The sequence below is a fragment of the Salmo salar genome, chromosome 12, assembly GCF_965601325.2.
Source record: "Salmo salar chromosome 12, fSalSal1, whole genome shotgun sequence".
In the NCBI taxonomy this organism is placed as follows: Eukaryota; Metazoa; Chordata; class Actinopteri; order Salmoniformes; family Salmonidae; genus Salmo; species Salmo salar.
The window spans coordinates 19,259,836-19,280,000 of record NC_138302.1 but is presented as its reverse complement, the minus strand read 5'-3'; the positions used below and the strand labels follow the sequence as shown (position 1 = coordinate 19,280,000).

Sequence of the window (20,165 nt, the reverse complement as noted above, 5' to 3'; positions counted from 1 at the left end):
CCTGGGAAACTATGACCCCATTCAAAGTTGTCTGTTTTAAAAGTGAAGCGATACTCAGCTGAGTCCTCCTCTCTCAGGTCTGTGATTCTCAGGATGAAGGGACCTCTGTATGGTCCAGTGTACTTCACACGACCTGTATACCCTGGGTCGCTGGTTAGGTCTTCAGGGGTCGACTTATCACTTCTAAACCAGAATGTTGATGTGGTGGAATAATAACCAACATAAGTACAGGATATGTCCACTGTTGACCCCTTCAAGACACAGATTCTCCTCTTGGTGTAAGTTACTCTGCTGCAGTCCTGACCCTGAACACCTGAAACAGAGGGCATAACACAGTGGAATCGTGGCTTCAGTAATCCAGTAGTTATACCACCTGCTGCAAAGTGTTGCAGTGGTTGACACTGTGAGGGCGAGCAGACAGAGGTTGTAGATACTGAGTTAAATCCACACTCACACACTGCAGGAGAGTGGAGATCCTCATGGCCTTTTACAGCACAGGAGTAACTGTCTACATAGTTACTGGAGACTGAGTATTTGTACTGGGGGGAGGTGCTCTCATCTAGATGTTGTCCGTTCTTGTACCAGATGTAGGTGGGGTTACCAGTCAGAGTACAGGTGGTGATACAGGTCAGAGTCTTCGACATTGCCGACCGTGGTGGAGTCACCTTCACCTGCAGAGCTGGAGTAGATCACAACATTAAAACCCTGAATCACCTGTTCTATAGTTTAATCACATGATGCAAGACATTCTCATACTCATTTCATTCTTCAATCTGTTTCATACATACAAATCCAATTTCTAGACCGAAATGGACAGTAGATATTAATTCAAAAGACAGCAGTATAAAGCAGTATAAAGCATGTAACTGTACCTGTTACAGACAGAGTGACTCCAGGATCACCAGTATGTAGAATGTTACTGTACCTGTGACAGACAGAGTGACTCCAGGATCACCAGTATATAGAATGTTACTGTACCTGTGACAGACAGAGTGACTCCAGGATCACCAGTATATAGAATGTTACTGTACCTGTTACAGACAGAGAGACTCCAGGATCACCAGTATATAGAATGTTACTGTACCTGTGACAGACAGAGAGACTCCAGGATCACCAGTATATAGAATGTTACTGTACCTGTGACAGACAGAGAGACTCCAGGATCACCAGTATATAGAATGTTACTGTACCTGTGACAGACAGAGTGACTCCAGGATAACCAGTATATTTCCCTCCAGTCTGATCTGTTATAAATCTGAACTTGTACGTAGCTGAGTCTTTCTCTCTCAGGTCTGTGATTCTCAGGTTGTGACCATTCTTCTTATCCCCATGATACTCCAGACGACCTGCATACTCTGGGTCCTGACCTAGATCTTCAGGTTCTACACCAGTCCCCCATTTAGTGAACCAGACGGTTGATGTGACTGTACCACTGGGATATCTGATAGAGCAGGACAGCTCCACTGTTGACCCCTTCAAGGCACAGATACTCTGAGTGGTGTAAGTCACACTCCAGCCATACTGACCCAGTACCACTGAAACACAGTCACATAACACAATGGTATCAGAATGAAGACAAGGTCTATTGGCTCACACTGAAGGTAGGGTTTGACCACACTTTGTTGCCGTAGTTCCTGATTTGAGTGTGAATGGAAACCAGAGATAAGAATCACTCAGTGAGGTGTGAAAGATAACTATTTAAAGTGAAGTGGAGACTCCTAACAGAACACACCAGAATAACATTATGATTCTTATCCTTTTAGAAATGTCTGTAGATTATTAAACAGAGCAACTAAAAGATAAGAATGAGACCATACCTGCTACAGACCAGAGAAAGACCACCAACACACTTCCTGCTGTTCTCAAGGCCATTGTTGCATCTCCCACCCTGCAGTCTTAGAAACATAAACAACAAGTCACTCTATAGCTGGTGAATAACTACATACATACCATCAGGGGCAGCAGGTAGGGCTCTAGTCAAAAGTAGTGCACTCTATAGGGAATATGGTATCATTTGGGATGCAGTATAACAACACATCATCATCACAGCCTTGAGTGGATGGTGTGTAAATAACATCATTATAATAGTTTGGTAATATGGTCTGTGTCAGCGGTATCGGCAGGTAGCATAGCGATTAAGAGAGTTGAGCCAGTAACTGAAACATTACTGGTTCAAATCCCCGACCTGGCAAGGTGGAAAAATCTGCCAATTTGAGCAAGGCAGTTACCACCAGGTTGAATGATAGCTCCTATCCCCAAGCTGTGAGACTACACAACAAGTCACACATACCTTTTATAGGAGTAGGATCTAGGATTAGTTTCCCATTTAGATCATATTTATATGGACCAGCAGGACCTGATCCTAGATCAGCACTCCAAGTCTGAGACCCTTGAGTACATGACTTATGGCTAAAAACAAACAACTATATTTCAAGATATCAAGAGTACTTACAGAGTGAAGGGGAGAGGTCTTGTACAGTGAGTCAACTGACTGGTAGTGAGTGTGAACTGCTAGTAAGTGTCAGTTCTGTGGTTGATACATACTGTATTTAAAGTAGTCAGAACACAAGTAGCTGATAAAGAGGAAGGAAAGGACAGTTCTTTAAGACATTAACATGCATGACGTGCACAAAAGCACGTCAGAATAGTGTTGACTATAACCTACTATTTAGAATGTTTATAATATCTTAGAATGTGTTTACTATAGTCTACTATTTGGAATGTTTATAATATCTTAGAATGTGTTTACTATAGTCTACTATTTAGAATGTTTATAATATCTTAGAATGTGTTTACTATAGTCTACTATTTGGAATGTTTATAATATCTTAGAATGTGTTTAATATAGCCTACTATTTAGAATGTTTATAATATCTTAGAATGTGTTGCCTTGCCCCTCTCAGTTCTACATGGAACAGGTCAAAGTTCTATATATTTATTATTATTTATCTAAGCCTTATTTTACCAGGTAGGTAAAATTCTCATTTACAGCAACAACCTGGGGAATATTTAAAAGGGGGATGAATGAGCCAATTCAAATCTGGGGATGATTAGGTGGCATGAGGGCCAGATTGTGAATTTTAGCAGTGGACACCAGGGTTAACACCTCTACTCTTACAATAAGTGGCATGGGACCTTTAGTGACAACAGAGAGTCAGGACACCCGTTTAACATCCCATCCAAAAGACAGCACCCTACACAGGGCAATGTCCCCAATCACTGCCATGGGGCATTGGGATGTATATTTTTAGACCAGAGGAAAGAGTGCCTCCTTCTGGCTCTCCAACACCACTTCCAGTAGCTTCTGGTCTCCCATCCAGGGACTGACCAGGGTGAACGCTGCTTAGCTTCAGAAGCAAGCTAGCAGTGGGATGCAGGGTGGTATGCTGCTAACTGTTGGCCAGTTCCATGGACTTGTAAGTAAGCATTTCATGGTCTACGCCTTTCATTAGATTTTCCTTCTTTTCTACAAACCCATTCAATTTACACTCCTCATCAGCTGCATCAAAGTGGTACTGAAGGTTCCAGTGTTCTAGACCGGAGCTCTCCCTACTGGCATCTCAACATTACTGCACCATCCTAATGATAATGTCCTCAATAATGTTGGACTAATAACAACATTACAAACTGACAATACATCAGATAGAATGGTGAAACACAACACTGGCTACTCGACAAAGTCACATTGAAGCACACAAACACATGTTTGTAGTAGTACACCATGCCACTGTCATTCTGTTACACTGACTGCGTCCTAAATGGCACCATAATCCCTATTTAGTGCACTACCTTTGACCAGAGCCCTATGGGCCTGGTATGACTGTGTGCATTTGCATGCCCTCTCAACTTGACTGGCCTGCATCCCTGTCAATCACCCTTTGCACCCGGTGTTCATCCAACCAATCAGGGTGCTTGGATGCGCTGCAGGACACCGCCTCCCCTCACCTTTAGTTAGTGCATGGCATCTTTAGTCTTGAGAAGTGGTGTTGTGTTGCTGACAGACTTTTGACATGCAGTTCCTTACTGAAGTCTGAGACCAGCGAATATAACCACACAATAATATAAAATATATTCAAATGGAAACAGCTGTGTCTGCATGTATGTGGTGGTGGTGACCATCAAGAGTAGAGTGACGGGCCTCAACACCATGTTCTGACCAGACAGAACCTAAACCAATCAGCATTAAGTACGTAGCGGGTCTCGGCATTGTCAGCTAACCGCTCAGACGAGATCCAACTGTCTATACATGTAAAAACGGTCTGGATGACCTCTACTAATCCCTAGGTACTGACTCAGGAATGTGTGAAGGACCACAGGGATGTCTGACAAAGGGTTGTTATTGTGACCACAACAAGGCCCTCCGGTTCACTTTGGGTTCTTATACAACAGGAGTTTCTAGGAGGAAAGAGATACAAGGAAATAGAATTAAACCTTCTCTCCAGCTGCTTCTTACCCGTTGTGCATTTTGTCCCTTCCTGCCTCCAGGCCAGGATGATTACATCATGCAGTCCATGCATCTGTTCAACAACGTCATTTAGTGACACTTCTTGTGGGTGTGGCCTATTGAAGGGACGCCAATATTTACCCCAACTGCCCCCTCCCCATGTTCTATCCCAAAAACAGACTCAATGGGGCTGTCAGGGGGGTAAACGATACCTCTCCATTGGATCTCCACTCTCCCATCCACCCCTCACCCCTCTCTTCCTACCTGGGATAGTTTGACACTAGTTAGGGGGTCAAGAAACAGATGACATCACATTCTCACTAAACAATGATGTATTCTATTCTCTAACTACTAATTGGACAAAATTGTGGATATTCATCTAAGGACAAAGGCTTTAAATCAACAAATAATCTGAACTTGTTAACTGTGAGATGTAATATTATCAATCATGGAACATTCCGGTATGTTCCATCTTTCTGTGTTCCGGAGTGGAATGCCCTCGCTGATGGAACTACCTTCAACACTCCAAACATCCATGATGTCATATTGTGTCTGCATGATGTGTTTTAAAATGGCAATAAATAATATTTCATGTAACAGGACATTGCTCCTTCTGAAAGTGTCTGTGTTTATTTTGTACAGACATGATGATGATATTGAAGGTGAATAAACCACTATTGCTCTCCAAAACAATGTAAATGTTTTGTAAACACACACACACACACACACACACACACACACACACACACACACCACACACACACACAGTTATTCTTGACCCTGTTATACTTTGACAGTGAACATGACCCTACTGAATGGAGATCTGGGTATTACTGGCATACTCTACTCTACTGATCACGTATTAAACATGCAATTGAATAAACTGAACTAAACTAAACACATGAAACCACAGTCCAGGATCAGTATTCACAAAGTGTATCAGAGTAGGAGAGCTGATCTGGGATCAGTTTAGCCTTTTAGATCATAATTATATGGACCGTCTGAGACACTTTATGAATACAGGCCCTGATGTAACAACCAAAACACAGTTCAAAATAAACCAACAAGTACAAAGATACAGGAAGTCATTTGATGTATGGCTAAAAACATCAAAACTAAAACTATATTCCAAGATATCATCAAGTGTACTTACAGAGTGAAGTGAAGGGGAGAGGTCTTGAACAGTTAGTCAACTTACTGTCAATGCGTGGAAACAAGAAGTAGTCTACTGTAAGTGTTAGTAGAAGCAGGCGTAGCCTGTGTGAGTTCTGTGGTTGACACATTTTAAAGTAGCCTAGTCAGGGCATTAACATGCAGCAACAGCATGTCACATAAGGGATGTTACTGTATCTAAATAGAAAATGGTCTAAAGTCAGCATACTGTAGTTGCATTTCTTTATTTGAGGAGTGGGCCTACATGTTTTACAAGAGACAAAATGTGACCCATTCCATCACTCTTCATCAGCTGCATCAAAGTGGTACTGAAGGTTCCAGAACAGATGAAAGGGGAGTGTCTTTGGTACCAGTGTTCTAGACTAGAGCTCTCCCTACTGACATCTCAACATTACTGCAGCCTCCAGGCTTCATATGTCCCTACTAGACCGATGTAAATATACAAAATAGAAGGTCAAATAACATTTGGAAATGTTAAAAATATATATAGAATAAAGCAGGCACCCACGTAAAAATACTGTGTTATTGGGACTTATGTTGAACTGGCATTTGAATTGAGTGAACTAGGGAGCTCAGCTAGCTTGTTAGCTACATGAAGAGGCTGTTATTCAGTGATAAACAAGCATTTTTGTGCATCACACAGCTACTCTGAATGTACTGGATTGTGAACAATACGATAAGCTGCCGCTGAATTACAGCAAGACCCTATAGTTAGCTAGTGAGCTAGCTAGTTAGCTAACATTTAGCTATCAACATTAGCTAGGTAGAAACAACAGACAACAGTGAACTGTCGTTATGCCAAGGCCAAGGCAAGCTGCTCTGAGTTTGCAGTGTGTTCTTGTGTGAAAGAGATGTCTTCAGCTCACTGATCTTCAGAACAACGGACCCAAAGTGAAGCCTGACATGCATATAACTAAGTCTGTCTGTCTGTCTGGGATTATTGTGTCCCATTGTGTCTGCATGATGCGTGTTTTTTTAAATGACATTGATTAATCTTTCATGTATTTGGTTATTTCTGCTTCGTTATTGTTATTTTATTGTGTAATTCATTTTTATCATTTTAAAAAATCTAATATTTTCTTACATAAAAACAACTGCGTTGTTGCTTAAGTGCTTGTCAGTAACCATTTCACAGTAAGGTCTACACCTGTTGTATTCGGTGCATGTAACTAATACAAGTTGATTTGATTTGTGTGTCTAGGTGCTGGACATTGCTCCCTCTGACACTGGGTTTCTGAACCTCTAAAAGTCTAAGCCGTTTGGGGGGGTTCTACTAGCTGACATATGGAATTGTTTTAAGGTGGTCGTACCATGGATCATTTAGCTATTTGATTTTGAATTATAGTACCCCTTTAGGTTAAAAAAAAATACTTAAAAAGTGATTTGATAAAATATTGAATTTGGACTTTACTGCTATAGACAATACAAACGCATTGAACAACACATTCATAAATGGTTAAAAAAAAAAGACAGTGAAAAAATGTATCATAAGGACTAATGTTTTGAAGTGACTGTCCTATATCTAGGGGATATAACAAAATGTGTTTTTTTGGACACATACATTTTACATTTTAGTCATTTAGCAGACGCTCTTATCCAGAGCGATTTACAGTAGTGAATGCATACATTTCATACATTTTTCATACATTATTTTATTTTTTTCGTACTGGTCCCCCCGTACATACACTATACAAAAGAATGTGAACATCCCTTCAAATTAGTGGATTAGGTTATTTTAGCCACACCTGTTGCTGACAGATGTATAAAATTGAGCACACAGCCATGCAATCTCCATAAACATTGGCAGTAGAATGGCCTTACTGAAGAGCTCAGTGACTTTCAAAATGGCACCTTACAACAAGTCAGTTTGTCAAATTTCTGCCCTGCTAGAGCTGCCCTGGTCAACTGTAAGTGCTGTTATTATGAAGTGGTAACGTCTAGGAACAACAACGGCTCAGCCGTGAAGTGGTAGCCCACACAAGCTCACAGAACGGGGTCCGCTGAGTGCTGAAGCGCGTAGCATGTAGAAATCGTCTGTCCTCGGCTGCAACACTCACTACCGACTTCCGAACTGTGGCAAGAAGCAACTTCAGCACAAGAACTGTTCGTCGGGAGCTTCATGAAATGGGTTTCCATTTCTTAAGATCAATGTGCGCAATGGCAAGCGTCGGCTGGAGTAGTGTAAAGCTCGCCGCCATTGGACTCTGGAGCAGTGGAAACGCGTTCTCTGGAGTGATGAATCCCGCTTCACCATCTGGCAGTCAGACGGACGAATCTGGGTTTGGTGGATGCCAGGAGAACGCTACCTGCCCCAATGCACACTGCCAACTGTAAAGTTTGGTGGAGGAGGAATAATGGTCTGGGGCTGTTTTTCGTGGTTTAGGCTAGATCCATTAGTTCCAGTGAAGGGAGACCTTAACGCTACAGCATACAATGACATTCTATACGATTCTGTGCTTCAACTTTGTGGAAACAGTTTGGGAAAGACACTTTCCTGTTTCAGCATGACAATGCCCCCGTGTACAAAGAAAGATCCATACAGAAATGGTTTGTCGAGATCGGGGTGGAAGATCGAGGGCATTAGCCCAGACCTCAACCCCATCGAAAACCTGTGGGATGAATTGGAACGCCGACTGCGAACAGGAACAGGGGCAGAGAGAAACAGTCAAAGCCTAAATCGTTTTCCTAGATATGGTCTATGTCTTTTCCAGAGTAGAGGGATTCACATCTTTCATCAATGTAGTTTTTTTTCATTGTCACTCGACAAGAGAATTCAGACAATCCAATCAGGGAGGGAAACGTAAATATACGCCATGTGGCAGCGGATAAAGATACAGATAAAATTACATTTAATAATGAAACTTCATCTGATTTGATAAAACTGTATTTTATTATGAATTAATACAACTGATTGACATAATAAAACAGTCATTTGTACACCCAGCTCCCCCACATGCTGAGAGGATACAGACAGATTGTCATTTTACATTGATGCTCTCAAACAGTCATTCTGTACTCCTCATATTGTCACTTTAGTCAACTTCAATTGTATTAGTCCACTGAACATACATGTATTAGTCCACTGAACATACATGTATTAGGTCACTGAACATACATGTATTAGTCCACTGAACAGACATGTATTAGTCCACTGAACAGACATGTATTAGTCCACTGAACAGACATGTATTAGTCCACTGAACATACATCTATTAGTCCACTGAACAGACACTGAGTGTACAAATATTAGGAACACCTGCTATTTCCGTGACACTAACTGACCAGGTAAAAGCTTTGATCCCTTATTGATGTCACTTGTTAAATCCACTTCAATCAGTGTAGATGAAGGGGAGGAACAGGTTAAAGAAGGATTTTTAAGCCTTGAGGCATGGGTTGTATATGTATGCCTATTCAGAGGGTGAATGGGCAAGATAAAAGATTTAAGTGCCTTTGAATGGGGTACAGTATTAGGCGCCAGGCGCACTGCTTTGAGTGTGTCAAGAACTACAATGCTGCTGGGTTTTTCATGCTCAACAGTTTCCCGCTTGTATCGAGAATGGTCCACCACCAAAAGGACATCCAGCAAACTTGACACAACTGTAGGAAGCATTGGAGTCAACATGGGCCAGAATCCCTGTGGAACGCTTTCGACACCTTGTAGAGTCCATGCCCCGACGAATTGAGGCTTTTCTGAGGGCAAAAGGGGGTGGCGCAACTCAATATTTGGAAGGTGTTATGGGTCTTGTTCCAATATCCACAGTAGCACACTACTTGTTTCATTTAAGGTGGTCTAGTGTGGATGTTAGAACACCCCATGGACACTGGTGACGTTCCAGGCTGACTCATGGTTGTGTGCCACGCCACGGACTGTGCAGTCGTGCATCAGTTTGCTATAACATGATTGGGTTAGCTGACATCTTAAACAAACACCTATCCAGGTGTTGTGAGAGAAGGCAGGTGACTGCAATTTAGTGTGCCTGGAACATGCCCCATATTCAATTAAAAAGCTTTATTTATTTATCCCATGTCGGGGCAATTACTAGGCACCCTATGGCATCAGGCTGGCAGTGAGTCTCAAAGTGACATCACAAGGGGTCAGAGATTCAGGTCACATGTCCAGTCACATGACCATACATACATACACAGTAAAACACATGATAACAACAGATGTCAGCCCCCTTAGTGTTTACAACATGGTCATCATAGAGGAGGTTCACTGGGCAAAGATCCCTTCAAGTTCTAATGATGACATCATCTCCATCATCTGACATCAATGATGACATGTTTCACTTCTCAGGCCGAGGGAGAGGGGGAAGGAAATCAGAGGAGCACACCTCTTCACTTTGATTGACACTTCACACAGTCATTATATATGTGTAGTGTTCTGTCTGGGATCTGTGGTCTGTGCCAGAAGACTACAAACGGGGTGACACCCCCCCCCCCCCCCAAGCCTCCTGTTCCCTTTTAAAGCAGGGACACAGTCCCTCATCCTCATTATTCTCCTCCCTCTCTACTATCCAGTCGCTGCGTGGTGGTCAGGGTTGCCATGGTTTCCTGTCTTTTCCTCTCTGGTCAGGCTTGTGTTTGAAGCGACATTTGTCACCATAGAAACAGCCGGTGGTCCTCCAGAAGAAACACTCGTCACCGTTGATGGGAGCCATCCTCCTGGTCCTGGGAGAGAGAGACAAACAGTATCAAAACACAAACACCTGCACCTGTGCTTCTGCTTCCTCCTTCCATCACTTTGTACATTTCAAAAGTTTATGAGTTGATTGATAACACTTTAGAATAACTCATAATGATGTTTTGACAGACAGATGGATGTCCTTACCCTGTGGAGGCGTACTGGGAGGCTGAGGAGGTGATGAGGCCTATAGGGTTGGTCCTCTGAGGAGAGGGAGGGGTTCTCTGCATCCAGCGGTCTGGGTACCTGATTACCAGCCTGGTGCTCTCCAGCTCCACACCCTGGATAGGAGGACAAACCGCAGGCACATTCAAAATACATGCAATAGGACCAATAGCATGGTCCCAAAAGTACAATGGAACCAATAACATTGTATTGGGTTTTATTACCGGCACAAAGAGAGTTTTTCCTTTGCCGCAAGAAAGGAGTTGAATCGTTGTACTTTTCTCTCTGTGGTGATACTATTTATGTGCAAGACTCATGCTCAACACTGAAGGCTCTTGACTCTGTGTATCATGCAGAGATGTCTAACTCACCATTGTGATCTCTACAGTGCTGTCAGGTGGACATCAGTAGCAACACGCAGGCTCAAACACTGGTACATTCTTATTCATTTAAGAAAACCTGCTCTTCTAGCTTAAAATGAGAACACATAATATAAGCTCAGATCTCAAATCTTGTTTTATGCTAATAGTCCCTTTCATAACTCAGCCCCTGATCTTGAATTTCCCTCCAAGCCGACCTAAAACACCAGGACCTGGTGTCTGGAGGAGTTCAAAGGACAAATAGATGAACAGGTCATTGAGACATGTAGCTGTTTCTAGTTGTCACCACATGTCACTAGTTTGCATTGCCTTATGTAAGGAAGCCTGTTGTTTTACACTACACAGACACACACTGTTTGTTTGCTGGTGTATTTGAGCTGTTGTCAGTGTCTTCTGTCTATGTTGTCCTTTTAGTCAAACTTATTTTTAATCATGTTTTTGTACAGACGTTTTCGTTTTTCGGGATGTCTCATGGTCTGACAAACATCGCTCTCACTCTGCCACCATTCACCGCAGATGCGCAAGTGCGACATCGGCGGATGCGGTGGACTGATATCGCTATCTTGAACGGACAGATCTTTAGGCGACTTGGATTATTATGTTAATTAGATTTTTGGGGGGTTATCCATACTCACAGGAGGCCTTTAGCCTCGCCGTCATTGTAAATAATAATTTGTTATTAATAATTGACTTGCCTGGTTAAATAAAGGTTAAAGAAACATTGTCCCAATCGGACAACAGAACCAAAAGCATAGTCCCAAAAGTACAATAGCATAGTCCAAAAGAACAGTCCCAAAAGTACAATGGAACCAAAAGCATAGTCCCAAAAGTACAATGGAACCAAAAGCATAGTCCCAAAAGTACACACTCCTAAAGTTCAAGCTGAGGAATTGAAAATCACATCTCACATAGTTGAAGGCATTTAGACAGCATTATGTTTCATCCCACCACTCACCTGGAGCCTCTCCAAGGCGCGAGCGGCCATGTTGGCATTCTTGAAGTTGACAAAGGCACAGAATCTCTCATGTAGAACTCTGATACTCTCTATCTCGCCACACCTACGGTACAAAACATAGAATTAGAATGTAGAACTCTGATACTCTCTATTTCCCCACACCTACAGTAAAGAACATAGAATTAGAAAGTAAAAGAATAATGATCACCATTCCAACTCAACAAACAGATAAATGTCATAGATAGATAGATAGATAGATAGATAGATAGATAGATAGATAGATAGATAGATAGATAGATAGATAGATAGATAGATAGATAGATAGATGCAGCTACTGAACAAAAACAGATGGAAATGGGGCATGATGGTCGTACGTTTTGAAAAGGTCCCATATGTGTTTCTCAGTAAGGTCCACAGTGACGTTCCCCACCCAGAGAGAGGGACAGGGGGACCTGAGGACAAGAGGAGAGAAGGGGACCATGGTGAAAAAGACATTCATTACAGCAACATTATAACATCACTACATTATGTATGCAACCTAAATGGCTCCCTATTCCCTACATACAGTTGAAGTCAGAAGTTTATATACACTTAGGTCGGAGTCATTAAAACTCGTTTTCAACCACTCCACAAATTTCTTGTTAACAAACTATAGTTTTGGCAAGTCGGTTAGGACATCTACTTTGTGCATGACAAGTAATTTTTCCAACAATTGTTTACAGACAGATTTGACTGTGCAGACTAATTTTACTGTGCCTTTAAACAGCTTGGAAAATTCCAGAAAATAATGTAATGGCTTTAGAAGCTTCTGATAGGCTAATTGACATAATTTGAGTCAATTGGAGGTACCTGTGGATGTATTTCAAGGCCAATCCTTCAAACTCAGTGCCTCTTTGCTTGTTATCATGGGAAAATCAAAAGAAATCAGCCAAGACCTCAGAAAAAAGATTGTAGACCTCCACAAGTCTGGTTCTTCCTTGGGAGCAATTTCCGAACGCCTGAAGGTACCATGTTCATCTGTACAAACAATAGTACGCAAGTATAAACACCATGGGACCACACAGCCGTCATACCGCTCAGGAAGGAGATGCATTCTGTCTCCAAGAGATGAACGTACTTTGGTGCGAAAATCAATCCCAGAACAAGGACCTTGGGAAGATGCTGGAGGAAACAGGTACAAAAGTATCTATATCCACAGTAAAACAAGTCCTATATCAACATAACTTGAAAGGCCGCTCAGCAAGGAAGGAGCCACTGCTCCAAAACCGCCATAAAAAAGCCAGACTATGGTTTGCAACTGCACATGGGGACAAAGTTTTTACTTTTGGGAGAAATGTCTTCTGGTCTGATGAAACAAAAATAGAACTGTTTGGCCATAATGACCATCGTTATGTTTGGAGGAAAAAGGGGGAGGCTTGCAAGCCAGAGAACACCATCCCAAACGTGAAGCACGGGGGTGGCAGCATCATGTTGTGGGGGTGCTTTGCTGCAAGAGGGACTGGTGTCCTTCAGAAAATAGATGGCATCATGAGGAAGAAAATGTATGTGGATATCTTGAAGCAACATCTCAAGACATCAGTTAGGAAGTTAAAGCTTGGTTGCAAATGGGTCTTCCAAATGGACAATGACCCCAAGCATACTTCCAAAGTTGTGGCAAAATGGCTTAAGGACAACGAAGTCAATGTATTGGAGTGGCCATCACAAAGCTTTGACCTCAATCCTATAGAACATTTGTGGGCAGAACTGAAAAGGTGTGTGCGAGCAAGGAGGCCTAAAAACCTGACTACGTTACACAAGCTCTGTCAGGAGGAAGGGGCCAAAATTCTGTTAAACAATTGAAAGGCAGTGCTACCAAATACTAATTGAGTGTATGTAAACTTCTGACCCACTGGGAATGTGATGAAAGCAATAAAAGCTCAAATAAATCACTCTACTACTTTCTGACATGTCACATTCTTAAAATAAAGTGGTGATCCTAATTGACCTAAGACAGGGAATTTTTACTAGGATTAAATGTCAGGAATTGTGAAAAACTGAGTTTAAATGTATTTGGCTAAGGTTTATATAAACTTCAACTGTTGTTCATTACTTTTGACCAAGGCCTATAGGGCTCTGGGTGAAAGAAGTGCACAATCTAGGGAATAGGGCAGGGTTTCCACTAGCCAGTAATAGCCGACTTTTGGCCTATTAAAAAAAAAAGAAATGTAAAAGCCGATAAATAAAATTGCTATTGGCCAATTGTCCGGGAGAAGAAGAAAAAAATCCCATTGCAAAATAGTCTAAAAAGCATTATTCATTGATGGAAATACCAGTTAATCTAAATACATTTGACTGGTCATGCTTATCAGTCTATAGGTTAATTTGAGGAATTTAGTGGAATTGAATTGCATTTTATTTAACACACGCGCACAGCACACAGATACAGAGCCTTTGAGAAAAAAATCTGTCAGACAGCGCGAGTGCTGCTGCTACAGCATCTCAAACAGAAAATGCATAGGCAATGAAAGGCAGGCTTCATCACCGAGTCACACACCACTTTGCAATGAGATGGAGGCAGTACACATTTTGAAAACATATACTTAATTGATTGAAACCTGAACGTTTTAATCAGGGGTTGGAACCAAAATAATTTTCCAATCTATTCGTTCTGAACAGAACCATTATTTTGTTTGTGCCGTTCCACTGTTCCAACCAGCAAAATAATGTTCTGAACCAGTTCAAACAAAACAAAAGTAATTGTTTATATTGTTCCTTTCTGTTCCTTATTTATTTTTATTTTAATCAAGCGTGTAATGTCAGTAGCTACAGTAGACTATGCTTCGGAGGGAGGGGCAGTTAGCCTACACACACACACACACAGGCAAATATTTTCAGCTGGCAGGCAGGCAGACACTGGATTAAGTTTCTGAGTGACAGAGTGAGGGCTTTGCATAGGCACTTTGTTGCGTTTTTGGTGGGACTGGGAAAAAATGCCCGGAAAGAAAAGGACATTATTAACCGGTTCCCACACTTTTAAAATAACAGTTCTGTTCCGGTACAGTATAGATCACTTTCGTTCTCGGTTCTGGTTCTGTTCTTCATTTTCGGTTCTGTTCCCCAAACCGGTTCCAACCCCTGGTTTTACTACACATTATTAGGCATGTCTTACTTTGCGTCAAAGTAGCCTAGCCAAAATCAGACTATATCCGTGGAGGCAATAATTTTATATCAACTTTCTTTCTCGTCCAGTAAACAAAGGCACAATCCTAGTCATACCAGCAACCCATGCTAGTTGTTGCATATCAGATGTCCCCTCTTTCAAAATTTCGAACAGATATTTTCATCTCTGTCACATGAAACCACTCGCATGTGCGGTGCCCTTTTGACAATGGTGTTCTCCCGCTAATTGCATTATGGAACAAACATTCACACATAGCCTACTGCCTTGTGCACATTGTTGCATTTATAATGTGAAGAAATAATAGTTTAACATTTTAATCTAAACTACGTGGTCAACAACTTTTTCTGAGTCAAGATCACTTTGAGTCAAAATGCAAGCCGAGATTTACCGCTCAGATTTTTTTTAAACATGACTTAAACATAAGCCTTTGCAACATTAACTAATTAAAAACAGTTCTGTAGCAATGAGGTTTGTACAGTAGGCTACAGGCCCTATATATCATCACTGCATATTGGCTGCGCTTGAATTGGCCTGCCAATGTTGTTCTTCTCAGACCATTTCAGAATTGTAGGTATATGATCACACTGGTAATAGATCATTTGTTCTATTACTTGTGAGGCACAGCTGAGTGAGCATAATAATTAGCTTATTTTTTTGTACTGTACTGATGGCCTGCATCTGATGGTAAGTCTGAGGGGAGGGAAGGAGCAGCGGTGAGGCTCTCTCACCCGACTCACCGTCCCTCCTCTCTCCCTCCTTCAGCTGAGAAAAAGGGACGCAGTCTTCCAGCTGATGGTGAGGCTTAAGTCGCACTGCATTACTTCTGCCTCATGAACCAATTCATGTTGTTACTCCTATGACCAGAGAAATAACAACAACGCAAGCTTATCAAAACACTCGCATTTTATGGCTTATAAAACTGATGAACTAAGTGTTGACAGTGCTGAATAACAACTTAAACATGTAATTAATTATAAAATCAGCAGCTCTTTGCTGTATTTGTTGAGTCTCTGTCTACTCAGTGGCTCAGTTGGTAGAGCATGGTGTGTGCAACGCCAGGGTTGTGGGTTTGATTCCCACGAGGGACCAGTACGGATTTCTTTTTAATGAAATGTATGTATTCACTACTGTAAGTCGCTCTGGATAAGAGCGTCTGCTAAATGACTCAAATGTAATGTAAAATGTACTCATGGTTTTAAACGTTTAGAAATCTCATATGATCAACTTTGCTGTGAGTTCAAGGCTTCTTTTTACAGTCTATGGAGCGAGGAAACAGTGCAGACACGGTGATCTGAGCTATCTGATTGGCCAGCGGTAGGCCTACAGGTGCACTTGATTTGCTCTCTGGGCCTGCCGAGTAGGCGGAGTTCTACCTTTAGACACATGAAATGGTTTAAAATGGAAACACCTTGCCTTCCCGACACTAGGGCTGCTGAATCAAGTGCACCTACCATCAACAGCACGAAACCAAAAAAGGTTTATAGGAACGCAAGGCTTTACCGTTGGATTTTTCACAGAAATGCTTAGTGATCTGATCTAAACCTTCTGCTCTGCATCAGATTCATTAAAAAGTAATGTTTTTTAACATAGCCTGGTCCTACTGGTTGAATGAATTTGGGATCCATCTTCCCATAACTGTCCCAGAGTCTGTTTGGTTTAGACTATTTCTCTCTCCACAAGCTGACCAATAGAATAGGTTTCTACTATGGGGGATAGTAGATTGACAGGCTAGTGATGTTGTTGTTTGTGACTCGTCTTGTTGGTTGAGGGAAAGTAAATGTGGACAGTTATTCTAACATCTTCAAAGTGTGCATCAGAATTCAGTAATAAGTATGACACATTGTTGCATCTTCGACTTGCATGTTCTGTTAATATGAATTACCATAATCTGAATGTGATTTCTGTCATTCTGAGCACCGTGGGTGGACGCCCTAATCAGGTTACGCACCCAATGCAGATGGGTTCCGGTAAATTTCTAAAATGTCCGGTAAATTCAAACGCTTCCTGGCAAATGTCCAGCGCCACATTTTCATAACGGAAACGCTGGAATAGGGGCCCCTTTGGGACAGTCTATAGCTTCAATAACTGTAGGGATGTAAATTAAATAATGTATTATAGGACCATTTAGATGACGAATAACAAAAAAACAGAGTGGTGGTGGTCTCAGTTAACAAAGCTGGTCTCAAATGACGAGATAACCTTGCCTGAGACTTGAAGATTCATGTTAGCTCCCAAAGCTAATGTGTAGACTTTAACTCAGTGGGATAACATAGTATGGAGTCACACTAACAACCCAGGTATGACACCCAGAGTTTAACATACTCACCCAGTAGAGTCCTCAGGGGAGGAGAGGTCCACCACTGCAGAAGGAAGAGGAAAAGGTTCACTTTACTATGAAACATTGTAGCGAAACCTCACAACAAATCAGTGTTAGATGTACAGTAGGTATTTCTATATTGTTGTAGTATATTTGGTAAATCAGAAATCAAACTCATTTAAATGCAATGGCTATGCCCACTGTGGTGGGGTCTGGTAGTGCAGCCTGTCTATACTATGCCCCCTGTGGTGGGCTCTGGTAGTGCAACCTGTCTATACTATGCCCCCTGTGGTGGGGTCTGGTAGTGCAGCCTGTCTATACTATGCCCCCTGTGGTGGGGTCTGGTAGTGCATCCTGTCTATACTATGTCCCCTGTGGTGGGGTCAGGTTCTACAGCCTGTCTATACTATGCCCCCTGTGGTGGGGTCTGGTAGTGCATCCTGTCTATACTATGCCCCCTGTGGTGGGGTCTGGTAGTGCATCCTGTCTATACTATGTCCCCTGTGGTGGGGTCAGGTTCTACAGCCTGTCTATACTATGTCCCCTGTGGTGGGGTCTGGTAGTACAGCCTGTCTATACTATGTCACCTGTGGTGGGTCTGGTAGTGCAGCCTGTCTATACTATGTCCCCTGTGGTGGGTCTGGTAGTGCAGCCTGTCTATACTATACCCCTGTGGTGGGGTCTGGTAGAGCAGCCTGTCCCTATACCTCTGACAGCCTCAGGGGAGCCGAGAGCAGCCTGCACCGTGGTAAACTTCTCCAACAGCAACACACTCTGCCCCTCCTCAAAACCCAGATCCTACAGGAGAGAGAGAGAGAGAGAAGGGGTGAATTGATAAACTGATATCAGAGCAGATCTCAGAAACAAAACAGAAAAGACAAAAAAGCTCATCACAAGTTCACCAATCAACACCAAAGTTATCCAATACAAAAGACTAGAGCCTGACCCGATTGTAGGCGATCGAATAAACCCCCAATTCCTTCCATCTCCCTTCGAGGCAAATAACACTGAAATATGCATGAGAGCACAAGCTGTTCCGGACGACTATGTGATCACGCTCTCCGCAGCCGATGTGAGTAAGACCTTTAAACAGGTCAACATTCACAAGGCTGCAGGGCCAGACGGATGACCAGGACGTGTACTGCGAGCATGCGCTGACCAACTGGCAAGTGTCTTCACTGACATTTTCAACCTCTCCCTGTCCGAGTCTGTAATACCAACATGTTTTAAGCAGACCACCATAGTCCCTCTGCCCAAAAACACTAAGGCAACGGCCTAAATGACAACCGACCCGTAGCACTCACGTCTGTAGCCATGAAGTGCTTTGAAAGGCTGGTCATGACTCACATCAACACCATTATCCCAGAAACCCTAGACCCACTCCAATTTGCATACCACACCAACAGATCCACAGATGATGCAATCTCTATTGCACTCCACACTGCCCTCTCCCACCTGGACAAAAGGAACACCTATGTGAAAATGCTATTCATTGACTACATCTCAGCATTCAACATCATAGCTCCCTCAAAGCTCATCAATAAGCAAGGACCCTGGGACTAAACACCTCCCTCTGCAACTGGATCCTGGACTTCCTCACGGGCCGTCCCCTCGGTGGTAAGGGTAGGTAACAACACATCCGCCACACTGATCCTCAACACGGGGGCCCCTCAGGGGTGTGTGCTCAGTCCCCCCTGTATTCCCTGTTCCCTCATGACTGCACGGCCAGGCACGACTCCAACACCATCATTACGTTTGCCGATGACACAACAGTGGTAGTACTGATCACGACAACAACGAGACAGCGTATAGGGAGGAGGTCAGAGAGCTGGCAGTATGGTGCCAGGACAGCAACCTGTCCTCAACGTGATCAAGACAAAGAAGATGATTGAGGACTACAGGAAAAAGAGGACCGAGCACGCCCCCATTCTCATCAACGGGGTTGTAGTGGAACAGGTTGAGAGCTTCAAGTTCCTTGGTGTCCACATCACCAACAAACTAACATGGTCCAAGCACACCAAGACAGTCGTGAAGAGGGCACGACAAAACCTATTTCCCCTCATGAGACTGAAAAGATTTGTCATGGGTCCTCAGATCCTCAAAAGGTTCTACAGCTGCACCATCGAGAGCATCCTGACTGGTTGCATTACTGCCTGGTATGGCAACAGCTCAGCCTCCAACCGCAAGGCACTACGGAGGGTAGTGCGCATGGCCCAGTACATCACTGGGGCCAAGCTTCCTGCCATCCAGGAACTCTATACCAGGCTGTGTCAGAGGAAAGCCATAAAAATTCCAGCCACCTTAGTCCTAGACTGTTCTCTCTGCTACCGCAGGGCAAGCGGTACCGGAGCGCCAAGTCTAGGTCCAAGAGGCTTCTAAACAGCTTCTACCCACAAGCCATAAGACTCCTGAACATCTAATCATTGCCCCCCCTCTTTTACACCGCTGTTACTCTGTTGTTATCATCTATGCATAGTCACTTAAATAACTCTACCTACATGTACATATTACCTCAACTAACCGGTACCCCCTCGTATATAGTCTCGCTATTGTTATTTTACTGCTTCTCTTTAATTAATTGTTACTTTTATTTCTTCTTATTCATTTTTTTTTAACTGCATTGTTGGTTAGCAGCTCGTAAGTAAGCATTTCACTGTAAGGTCTACACCTGTTGTTTTCGGCGCAAGTGACTAATAAAATTTGATTTGACCCCTGACCCGTCTCCCCTCACCATGAGCTGCAGGACCTTGCAGTTGAAGAGCTCAATGGAGGCCTCCTCACAGTCCTGATCCAGCTTCAACACCTGCTGCATGGCCCTCTCTGCCTCACCATACCGCTGGAGAGAGAAGAGGGGAGGAAGAGAGGGGGAGAGAGGGAGGGGAGAGAT

The 20,165-nt window shown here is 42.9% G+C and overlaps 1 protein-coding gene across 1 annotated transcript in view; it reads right to left on the bottom strand.

Moving 5' to 3' along the window:
- Positions 1–8,485: 8,485 nt before the first annotated feature.
- LOC106564362 (uncharacterized) overlaps positions 8,486–20,165 on the bottom strand; it is a 31,274-nt gene continuing 19,594 nt past the window's right edge. The window contains exons 8-14 of the mRNA XM_045690935.2: positions 20,010–20,114; positions 17,986–18,076; positions 17,288–17,321; positions 12,176–12,253; positions 11,802–11,904; positions 10,449–10,582; positions 8,486–10,288 (exon numbers count right to left, since the gene is read on the bottom strand). Of these exons, the coding sequence (XP_045546891.2) occupies positions 10,153–10,288; positions 10,449–10,582; positions 11,802–11,904; positions 12,176–12,253; positions 17,288–17,321; positions 17,986–18,076; positions 20,010–20,114 (681 nt within the window). The 3' untranslated portion in view covers positions 8,486–10,152. The remainder of the gene's footprint in view (positions 10,289–10,448; positions 10,583–11,801; positions 11,905–12,175; positions 12,254–17,287; positions 17,322–17,985; positions 18,077–20,009; positions 20,115–20,165) is intronic.